This window comes from Staurois parvus, unplaced genomic scaffold, assembly GCF_062004578.1.
Source record: "Staurois parvus isolate SC_StPar_1 unplaced genomic scaffold, SC_StPar_1.0 ptg000662l, whole genome shotgun sequence".
In the NCBI taxonomy this organism is placed as follows: domain Eukaryota; kingdom Metazoa; phylum Chordata; class Amphibia; order Anura; family Ranidae; genus Staurois; species Staurois parvus.
The window spans coordinates 677,027-689,218 of record NW_028318458.1 but is presented as its reverse complement, the minus strand read 5'-3'; the positions used below and the strand labels follow the sequence as shown (position 1 = coordinate 689,218).

At 42.7% G+C, this 12,192-nt stretch overlaps 1 protein-coding gene across 1 annotated transcript in view; it reads left to right on the top strand.

The window, feature by feature from the left end:
- Window positions 1-2,120: 2,120 nt before the first annotated feature.
- Window positions 2,121-12,192, top strand: part of LOC149448215 (uncharacterized) — a gene marked incomplete at its 5' end in the record, with an annotated part of 115,670 nt that continues 105,598 nt past the window's right edge. The window contains one exon of the mRNA XM_089651738.1: window positions 2,121-2,218. Within this exon, the coding sequence (XP_089507864.1) occupies window positions 2,121-2,218 (98 nt within the window). The remainder of the gene's footprint in view (window positions 2,219-12,192) is intronic.

Sequence of the window (12,192 nt, the reverse complement as noted above, 5' to 3'; positions counted from 1 at the left end):
CCCTGCGGGCATGTGCAAAGCGCAATACGGGAAGGACGTCATATGCTACCCTCCCGGAGGGACGAGATGTTCGCCCAGCCGTCATTTCACCATAGGTTGGGCGGCAACTGGTTTAATAAATGCACATCTCTCAATACACTGATTGCATTATTTGACCACACATCTTATTGATGGAGAGTGCCATTAGCTGTGGACACTTAAAGTGTTACTAAATTCACAACAGTAAAATCAGTCTGTATATGCAGAAAAGTATACTTGTTGTACTCACTGTGGAACCTAAGGAGTTAATCCTCCTCATTGTGTAAAAAGCTGTTTAATCCTGTCTGTTTGTCTAATCTCCCTCTTCTTCCACAGTCCCCAATCCACCTGCTGATAGTACAGAGCTCTAGAGGTCACTTCGCACATGCTCAGTTTAGAGTGTATGGCTAGAGAGGTTTCTTCCTTTCAGAAGGCCAATCAGTGCTGTCCAGACAAAGGGTCAGGTGTTATGAAACTTCATAGGACAGTCAGAGGAAAACTCTTCCTGCAAGCTTTAACCAGTGCTCAGCTGGACACTGATAAAAGTCACAAGACTGCTATATAATGCTGAAGAGAAAAGGTATTCAGCAGTTTATATTTACTAAAATAATTGCATTTCCATGTTCTGTGTAACACTTTAAGCTGTTGTGAGTAGTAAATGTGATTACTAGGGATAAACAAAACTTTAATTTCTCTGAAAATGAAGAGGAACTTCAGCTTGATTTTTTTTAAAGTCAGCAGCTACAAACACTGTAGCTGATTTCTTTTAAAAATCAAGTAATTACTAGTGCCTGGAGTCCAGTGCTGTCTTCCTGCAGCTGGTTCTCCTCACTGCTTTGGATCACCACCACCACCATCTTGTATAATGGACCACAGTGCACATAAACAAAGTGGCAGACTGCTGGAGATGACAGTACCTTTATATGCACACACACCCATATGTATAGTTTGAAATCTTTGCACCCCAAAAGACAGGAATGAGGTGTCAGCAGAGGTGCTCAAATGGGAAGAAGTTGAGAAATGGATTCTTCATAAATTGGATACTTGTTGACCACGGAGCATTACCACGGTACTACTTTGGGGAAGTGATCAGTATTTTTTTTTTTTTTACACACTTTGCTATAAGCAAGCATTTACCTGAATGACATCAATTCATTCAGGCTTTTTTTTTTTTGTGCTTAGCTTTGATTTGGCCACAGCTAATCACATGACATGCGCATGTGATCGCTGTGACCATTCACAGCTAGACACTAGTATACAATGGATGGCATGAATGAAGCCATCCATTGTATAGAACTGTCATGTGACCTGCTGTGATTGGTCACAGCAGTTCACATGGTACCGGCAACAGGGGTCTGGTACTCAGATCTGTCATCGGCCGTGTCCAAGATACACGGCCGGTGACAGATCGCGCCGCTGCACGGCTCCGCAAGCGCAAAAACTGTGCATGGCCGGACGTATGCCATATGACATCCACCTGGAAATCTACACCAATTTGCCAGCCGCCAAACAGCTATTGGCCGGGTGGCTATTGGTTAAACTTCTTTTTTACATTTCTTCAGTTACTTCCTGGGTTTCATGCCTAGGCAAACAATGTCATACATCCCAGGAGTCTTCAGGAGGGGAGGGAGGGTTCTCAGCTCAGTCAATGCCTGACCTAAGGGCATATGGATTCCAGGAAGCAAATGCTATATGAATCATCTGCCCTTACTCAATATGGCCAGAAATACCAGTGTATTCATTTGTCCAATTACATTTCAGCCCCTGATAATGGAGGAACTGTGTATAAAAATGGTTGCAGTTCCTAAAATTTGTACTTGATATTTATATTCAATCCCTTGAATTAAAGCTGAAAGTCTGTACTTCAAATTCATTCGTTGTTTCATTTTAATTTATTCTGGTGGCATACAGAGCCAAAAGTATGAAAATTGTGCCTGTGTCCCAATATATATGAATCTAACTGTATATATAAATGTTCTGACAAGCTGTTCTAGAGAAAGTTTTTATTACAGTCCCTGGGCTGTATTTTCTCTGGAACTATTGCCAAACAAGGGCAGGATCTGATTAGCAGGAAGCAGAATTTTTTTGTTGCCAGATAACGTCAACAAGAGAGAAAAGAGGAAGCTGTTCTAAGCTCGCAGTACCAGCAAATCCTGCAACTATTGTTTTACAGCAACGCTGAGAAGGGAGCCCAACAGAGGTAGCACATTTTATTGGCTGCTTTAACTGTACTATGTGTTTGCTATTTTTACATTTACAGCTTGACGTGGGAACTGACAGCAATAGTTATTGCTCACAATGACAAGATGCTCGGTGCGTCTGATAACCTGTCCCAGTGTAAGGAGAGCTGTTTATGCGAGTGTATGTGTGAAGATAGAAATGTGTCAGTAATCTCTGGGACTTTCATTTTGGTTCTGACCTGGAATGAGTACACAGGATGGGAGGCTTTTTCAAACTTCCTTGATGGCATTGACATCTTGTATTTCTGACCTCACAGATTTACTTTCACAGAGAAAACTGTCAGACATTTACACCCTGGTCACACCGATCCCGAGTTTGAAATCATGTGACTTACAGTGAAGTCGCACGATTTCAAAGTCAAGTGTCATGCCGATTTGAGGTGCGATTTGCAAGACATCTGGCACAGATGTCTATGCAAATTGCACCAAAAGTAGTGCATGTACTACTTTAGAAATCGTTGCGGCTCCGACCAAGTCGGAACCGCACTGATATGATCGCTGAATATACGGATAATAGGGTGTGACTTGGCATGCGATTTGCAAGTCGCATGGCATGCAAATTGCATGCCAAGTTGTAAGCGGCGTGACAGGGGAATTAGGAGTTGATTTGGTAAAACTGGAGGGTGCAAAATCTGGTGCCGTTCTGTATAGCTTCAAGGTTTTATTGTCAAAGCTTAAAGGATAAGTTCGCCTTTTAGTAAAAGATAGTAAATGCACATATTTTTGCAGGTAAAAAAAAAGTGCATTTATTATTTTTGTCTGCAGGAGCCAGTAAAGCATTGCACCAGCGATCAGCAGATCGCTGATGCCATGCAGGTCTCCTGCAGATCTGTCAGTATATCTGTTTGCCCGTAAAGGGATGTATGAGCAAGAAGATATACTGAGAAGAAGAAAGACTGATCTACCACGGTGCTTCACAGCACTGTGGTAGTTAATTGAGGACTACAAGCTGATAGCCGCTAAGGCTGTTGGGAGTTGTAGTCTCTCATTCACAGAGGACTACACAGAGTGTGTTTTTTTTTTTTAATTTGACAGCTAGTGGGGGGAGTGTAGAAGAACCCCCGCTAACTGTCAAAGCGCGGGAGGGGAGGAGCAGGCGGCAGTCTGATCCTGATCATAACATGTTACACCCTGAATATGGGTGTAAAATGTAACATGTTACGAAAGGTAAACTTCTCCTTTAATCACAGATTTAAAATTACGTGATTTGTGTGCGATTTCAGGTGCAATTTCTGAAGACTTTATTACGACTTGTGAAGCTTTTCAACAATTTCTTGTGATTTGCATTGTGATTTCCATTATATTCTTTGTATGTGAAATCGCAATAAACTGCAGAAAATGTAATGCAAGGACTACTTCAGAAATTACGCTGCAGCAAATTGCAAATGTTAAGACAATGATATTTACATTCATTAGATGCGATTTCAATTTGCAAATCGCACCTGAAATTGCATCGGTATGGCCGGGCACTTAAGTGAACAAGCTAAAGTTAGAAGCTGATTGGCTACCATGCACTGCTGCACCAGACTTTGCAATTTCCGGTTTTAGTAAATTAAAACCTTGCTATATGATTCTAAATGGAAGGTATTGTTAATAAAGGCGTACCTCGGTTTACAAATTTAATGTGTTCTCCGGGATGTTTTGTATTGCAAAAAAATTTGTAAACTGAAACGCGGTTTCTCATAGGAATGCATTGAAAATCAATCAATTTGTTCCGGAGGTCAGAAAAAAGTAAAAAAAAGTCTTTTAAGCTGTTCAAAACTCTTTATAAAGTGCACTTTAAAGGCATAAATACTGGACAGGGACATGATTAAAAAAAAATTTGTAAATGCATTGAAAACCAATTAATCTGTTCCAGAGGTCAGAAAAAGTAAAAAAATGTTTTATCTGTTCAAAACTCTTTATAAAGTGCACTTTAAAGTCATGGGGCTGGCACTATAAACCTCCCAGGTGCAATCCATCCTGGGGAAACATACTTCATATTGTGAAAAAAAATTGTAAACCGGGGCATTATTTGAATGGATTTTTATTCGTGAACCGATAATTACATTAACCGAGGCGTTCGTAAACTGAGGTATGCCTGTAGTTGAACAGCTCTACAGAAAACAATCACTTATGAAGAAGAGGAGCTTAGATGTCCAACTTTAACTGATTTTCCTGCTATCCTGTCAGATGGGGGATTTTTCCTAATAATGCATATTTCACATGGTCAGAGCATTTTCTTACTGACTTTTCCACTGAGATGTTACCAAGTTTATCATCTCAGTGTAAAATTTTATGGGATTAACAATTAAAAACAATCACTTGTAGGCAAAGTCATCATTTAGCATCACCCCACAGGAGACCTGTTAAAAAGTAAAAGTATACTGTACCTTTGGCCCAAACTTTTTTTAGTTTTGGATAGAATATAGTCTCTAACTTTCTTCACTATCTTTGCTCCGTCAGAGAGGATTTCTCTTCACTTCCTAATCTAGAGACTCAGATTGTATTGAGTGGAGATCACTCTGAAGTGAGGAGTTAGCCCCTCTTGGGCAGTTGTCAGCATACCAGGTTTGCCCATTGAAATCATTCCCCTCACTTCCTGTTTCTGTGACAAGTAAAAAATGTTGGATTTCCCATCACATTCTGTACCAAGAAACAAGGGCCATCAGGATAAATTGAGAAAGTGAATTCCTATAACAAGAGGCCCATGCAGCATTAAAAACCTGACGGGTCCCCTTTCTTTTTTTTTTTATTTCTTTTCTTTCTCCGCCATCTCTCTCTCCTTTCCCTTTTCCTACCTCCCTCTTTCTCTCCCTCTCCCTCCCCTACCTCACCCTATCCTACTTTCTTAACACTATCTTCTAATATCCTATTATCTAATGCTCCAATCATCCTCTCACCCTGTTTTACACTATGTCTGGCATTTAAAAGGCTCATATGAGGTTTGGCTGATATATATACCCATCTCCTATGTGCATTTTATTGTATGTCAATTTTGGTTTGGAGCATATTCTCCTTGTGTTATTCCTGTTTATATTCACCCAAACTCAAGCATTGTTAATTGATAACATTATGTATGTTCCAAAGTTTGTAACCTGCCAGATATACGGGCATCTGTTGAGCTGTGTCTATGAATCAAAAATGACCTGTATGTACTACCAATCTGTTGTATTCTCTTCTGCGCAATAAAATGTTTTTGGAAGAAAAAAAAAACCTGACGGGTGTACTAACCCCTCCACATGCTATTCAAAACTATAAAAAAATGTTGGCATACCATAGACTTTAAATACTGTTCTCTGATAGGAGAATTGGTGTTGAACCTGTTACGCTTCATTGTGAAGTGAACCACTAGAGGGACAGTCGGCACTCAAGTAAGAAAAAATGGCAATATCCTTTATTGAAATGACATGAAACAGTTGTAAAACCAAAACTAAGGCCTGATGGCCGAAACGCGTTGAGTGCTTTCAAGCTGTCTCATGTAATTCCAATAAATAATATTGCCATTTGATGTTTACCCGAGTGCTGACTTTCCCTGTAGTGGTTCACAGTATACAGAGACTATGCCAGCCTTTAGTCTGAGCAGCGGGTGGAGCTGAGGATTGAAGGAAGGCACCACCAAGCATGTTTCCATTATCAAGTGACTTACTGTGCTGCAATTAGTGTGCATACGATGATTTAGGAAATAGTAACCTAGGTCAGAATCTTCTGAGAAACGTTTCATGCTCTGTGCGTTCCTGTGCAATTCACACTACATGCAAAATGCACTCCATTTGTAATCAGCAGCGGGTTTCAAAATTAATGTCACCCCATATGCAGGTTGCAAATGCAATACATTTGCCTGCACCAGCCCACACTGGATCGCATGATACAAAAGTACCATGCAATCTGGTTGCTGTGCATTTCTAAAAGTAGTGCATGTGCTGCTTTTGGTGTGGTGTGATTTTAGCTCATTCAAAATGAATGGGCTTAAATTGCAACACACAGAACCTCATGTGAAGTGCACAGGCATGCACAGTGAATCCTTTGAGATTCCTGTGCGGGAATGGTGTGGACTGGTCCCATATGGAAAACTTGGTAAACTTATTTTATGTTATATGTCTTATTTTTTGATTTCTAGATAATTTACAAATAAACATCTATGACAGGATGTGCACAACCTTTCAGACTGTATCTCTAATTGAAAGTCTATATGTATTGTGACAGTGTGGCAATCTGTCACCCAGGATTCTCAACAAGGCAGGTTGAGGGGCTCCAGGGTAAGTGTTTGATGCAGAGGAAAGTGGCTTTTCACTTTCCTCCTTTGTAAGGTCCATTTTGGGATCTGGAGCCTGGAGATTTCAAAGAGATCTGGGAGGGATGAAATCTCCAATCCTGGGACCAGGTGTTGGAATAGGCCAGGAGACTGATTGCACAGGTGTGTGCAGGCCTTTAGATAGAGTCAGGACCAGAGTTCTGGGCTCCACCCCAACAGATAGGAGTCAGGAGGGCTCCACTTGGAAGACAGGAGGTCACTGCCTGGAAGTCAGGTGGGCTCCACCTAGGAGAGGTGGAAGCCAACAGCAGCAAGCGGCTGCTAGAGACTAGCTGTGTGCTAGGGGCCAGCTGTGTGCACGAGCCATAATTCTTGAAGAAGTCTGCAGGAGACAGACAGCAAGCTGAGTATAAGCCAGGAGGCTGAACCGTTGTTTTGTTTGATGGTGGATACCCCTGCGTGGGAAGCTTTATGTTATGGGACTTTTGTTTAAATAAAATTGGGCAAAAAGGCCCTTAAAGAAGCGAGTTGCTGTGTGCTTTAAATGAAAAGCTCTACCACTTTGAAGCGAGTTCCCACAGTATCTATAAACAGCAGATCGCTATTTGATATGAGGTTTATTTACAAATTAAAATCATGAAAAAGGTGAAAGAGGTCATTTAGTGGGACTTAAATTTAGCCATTTGCCAACTGCCGACAGTATTTTTACAGTGGATGTTATAGCACAGGCAGGCCGGATCATGTACATGTGTAGCATCTGGCCTGCTCCAAGTTAGGGGTGGAATGCAAATCCCGATACACAGGGCCCAGTGATCATGTGATTGCTATGCAATCATATGGTCACAGTGTCAGCAAAGCTGTTATGAATTAATTCATTTATAACAGCTGTGTGTCCTTTTCTGTGATTGGCACACAGCTATCACGTGGTACCTGGGCCATGTGATATATACCCTGTACCATGTGTTTAGCTGTAGACAATCACACATTACTAGTGATCACAGATGTCATGAATATAACTCATTCATGACAGTTGAAAACTTTGCTGTTACAATGATATTCATTGTAACATCAAAGTGGTAAAAAAAATACCTGATCACCCCCTCAGAGTAGTACCGTGTTACTATGGTGACACTGAACTACTCTGATGAAAGTATGTAAAAAAAAAAGTAACAAATTAAAAAGAAAAAGTTTAAAAAATTATTATTATTTTTTTTTTTTTAGCATACGGTCACCAGTCGTGGTCCCTGATCAGTGCAACATCAGTCATATGATGATACTCTACTGCATTGGTGACAAAAAAACTGTGAAGAAAAAACAAATGTTGTAGTCGAATACATTTGGGTTTAAATTTATTATGAAATTTAATTTGATTGGATATGTTTTTTAACACAAAGAAGAAAGCAGATTTTTTTTCATTTATATCACAAAAAATGAAAAATCCAGTGGTGATAAAATACCATGAAAAGAAAGCTGTATTTGTGTGAAAAAATTTGCTAACATGTTTGTGTACAGTATTGCATGACTGTGCAATTGCCAGTTCGAGTAGCACAGTCCTGGATACCAAAAAATGCTCTGGTCATAAAGGGAGTAAAATCTTCCAGAGCTCAAGTGGTTAATATTTTAGTTCTGTTTCATCTCTCGTTGCATGGTTTCTAAATGACACATCACTGTAGAGAAATCATATGCTGAAGTATTTTCTGAACTGACACCAACAGAATGTTGATCTTCTGTGCTCTCAGTGGTTCTCCCTGCTGACCTCCACAACATTACAAGATGAAGTTTCCCTTTCCTAAATCCACTCATGCATTGCGACATACAACAAGATAATTGCTTTACATGCAATAGAGTAAACTAGTAGTGGATGACATACTTGTTTTAGGGGGTTTCAATCATGGCCCCAGGCATCATCAAATGGTACATGTAGCGATACCTCCGAAGGGGCTGCTTAAGTTTGTTCACTCAGCCACTCTGCCTCTCAACCCCAAGAACTGTCTCAGCCCCAACTGACACACCTGGCAATAGTGTAAGTGCAAGGACCAATGAAAAGCACACACTTTATAAAAAACACAGAGATCAGCTTTACTGTAAGACCTCTATGAGAAGTAATAAACATTAACAACAGGTATATGTTAGGTGAATCAAGAGAACAACAAATACTGTGACAGAAAGCAATATAGCTCACGTTTACACTCAGGCTGCTTTCAGGGGATTCCAACTGTGAATAACCCCAAGAGCAGAGGCAAACACTGGCAACCTCAAAGTGGGTCTAAACCCCTTTGCTAAATTTGGATCTATGATGTCCAAGCAGGAGGAGAGCAGAAGAATGACTCTCTGTTGTGTCAGACTTCTCCTTTCTAACCCCTGACACCACAAGCCCAGTAGGCAAACACTGTACCAACACTGTACCCAACTGATGCTTAATAGCTACTTTCCAAGGTAAAGCTATTCCCTCACACACCATGCAATATAGAGACCTGAATACGCATGCGCATGCCCGCATGGCACCAGTAACTTCAGTCTCTTGGTAACAGGATGAATCTTGGGATCTTCAGCTAGCCACTTTCATTGGTGCACTTAAACTCCTATGGTAAAGTATAATTGTAATCCCTTGGCAGTATTTGTATAGCAAAGCAAACACTGTGTCTGTTTAGCAGGGCCATCTACACAACCCAGTGCCTGGTGAGTATGGGCAAAGGGTGATGTCTCTGTATGTGTGCAGTGTTCCTGTAATCTTCCAGTGGGCAAAATCCCTCTCACCAGATCCTGTGACAAAGGCCCAAACGATCGTCCTGGAAATGACAGGCTCCTCTGGTCACTTCACGATGAGCGCTTCTGTATTGTAGGTCCACATCTCTCAGTTTGGATGTTCCCCTGACTGATGCAGATAACTCAGAATGCTGTGAACTGACCCTAAGCACTTCTCTGCTAGGTCCAGACTGTTCCCTTGCCACATGCAGACTGCCTCCCCTCAGGAGAAACAAGTTGGAGTCCTTCACTTTGCTCTCACTAAGCATGCTGGTCTTTGCAGTTCCATTTCTATAAGCCTATCAGGCCATTTCTGTTCAGGACTACATATTCCACAATGCTTTGCAGCTGCACCTCCTGCTTGAGAAATTCCCTGTCATTGGCTCCTTTAATGACTCTTTTGATTGTCTCTCTCTCTATTACAGTCTGAGAGGAGAAGGGAGGGGCTGAAATCCCTCACTGTGCAAGTGTCAGGGATCAGAGGAGATGAAAGGTTACAGCAGTCACAAATAGGATTAATTTCCTCTGCTACACACTCCCCCCACCAAAGAACCTTTGGTCCTCCAAAGGCAGTAACAATCCTTGACCTGGTACATGCTTGATATACACATGCGAAGAAAAAAACAAGTTAGTACACACAGGAATCCAAACAAGTTACATTCTCATAATATCTTGGCAGGGGAACCTCTCACCAGTTAGTAGCCTATAAGCCACCTTAATTGGAATGGCCCAGCCAGATGTGTCAGGGGGTGAGTCAGGATTTTCATCCACCAAATCTGCAGTGGAAGGATCAGATGCTTCAAGAGTCCTGTTTTCAGTGAGAAAAACCTCTTCAGAGCTCTCACCCAAAGTATCATATGTTAGTCTCTTTTGCGGGTGAATAACCCTACGCTCCCACTGTTCTTTAGGCTCTGCGGTTGCAAGCACACTGGTCTCTTCTTCCTGCATTTTAGCTTCATCACTAACTTCCTCTTCAATGAAGGATGGGAAGTCTGCAGAGTCTGCTGTCAGCAAAGAGGACTGAGAGTCTTCCAGCTCTTCAATTAGTGAACTCTGAGGCACAAACTCAGGAGCTTCTGGCCTGAGTATCCCGGTGTCAATCACTGTGGAAGGAGAAGGAGGGATATCAGATTCAGGCATCTGAGACAACCACAGCCAATCCATTCCCATCTCTTTATCTTCGCTGTCCCCATCTTCTGCAGGCTGTAGCACAGACTGAGACCGAGTCACTGGCCAAGATCTCTGGGAGGCCCTTGATGATGACTGAGGATCTGGCTGTAGTGGCACACAAACTGCTTCAGATAGAGGCAACAAATGATTACAATGCCAAGTCTTCAGCGGGCCTGTGCTTCCCCCTGGCTGGATCTGGTACACTGGAAGCCCTGGCAGCTGTTTGCACACGACATGGGGCTGCGATTTCCAACGGTCAGCTAATTTGTGTTTTCCAGGGACACCCAGGTTTCTCAGCAGTACCTTGTCACCCAACTGTAAGTCCTGCACTCGCACCCTGAGGTCAAAGTTTCTTTTGTTTCTCTGTCCTCGAGCATCTGAGGCAACTTGGGCCTTGTTATAGGCAGCCTTCAGACTTTTCCGCAGGCGGTCCACATATCCTCTGTGCGAGGCTGCAGAGGTATGGTCTATGGATGTGCCAAAAGCCAAATCTACAGGCAGCCGGGCCTCCCACCCGAACATCAGACGATAGGGGGAGTATCCTGTGGCATCGTTTGTGGTGCTATTATAAGCATGCACGATAGCTGCTACGTGCTTGCTCCAGTGCTGCTTTTTCTCAGAAGTCAGAGTCCCAAGCATATCCAAGAGGGTTCTGTTGAATCTCTCTGGTTGAGGATCTCCCTGAGGATGGGGATCTCCCTGAGGATGGTATGGGTGGTTTTAGACTTCTTGATGCCTAATAGGTCTAGCAGTTTCTTGATGAGGCTGCTTTCAAAGTCCCTTCCTTGATCAGAATGGATGCGTTGAGGTAGACCATAGTGTACAAAGAATTTCTCCACCAAGATCTTGGCCACCGTGGATGCTTGTTGGTCTCTCTTGGGAAAAGCCTGGGCATACCTAGTGAAGTGATCAGTTATTACTAGGATATTTCCCTGTCCACTCAAATCAGGCTCCAAGCTCAGAAAATCAATGCACACCAGCTCCATGGGTCCCTGAATCTGAAGATGGTCCATTGGGGCAGCTCGGTGAGGCAAAGTCTTTCTTTGGATGCACCTAATGCAGGAGTGACATTAACCCTCAACTTTAGCCCGCATGCAGGGCCAAAAGAATCTGTCCCTCACCAGGTGGAAGGTCCTGTCGGGTCCTAAGTGGCCATGACTATCGTGCAAGGCAGTTAATACTGTCTCTCTGTGTTTTTCTGGTAGGAACAACTGCCATCTTTCTTCAGGATCACCAGAGGGGCCCCTTCGGTAGACCATCACTTGGTGCAACTGCAACTGATCCCACTCTCGGTGTAGTAGACGGGCTTCCTTAAGGGAGTCAATGAGGAACAAGTCAGGGTGTTGGCTCTCCAAGGCCTTCAATGCCAAGCTACAGAGAAGGTCTTCCAACTGATCCCTTCGCAAGTCTTTCTTGGAGAGTTTTGGCAGGCCTTCATCCCCGACTTGGGTGACGTTGCAGTAACATCTGGGAACACCAGCGGCTGACACTCCAATGTCTTTGGCCCTGGATCCTCCTCCAGTTTGGTGTTCTGCTCCTTGACATAAGGCTCATACCCCTTTGGGAATCAGCTGAGTCCAGTCTTCAGGATAGTCCCTGGAACAATGAGGCCTTTTGACAATGCATCCGCATCTTTGTTTCCAACTCCCGGTTGATATTTTAGACTGAAAGTGAATTCAGATAGGGCAGCCTGTGACCTGTGGCATCTAACTTCGCCGTAGTGAGGATATAGGTGAGAGGGTTATTGTCGGTCTTGATCATGAATTCAGCCACATACAAGTAATC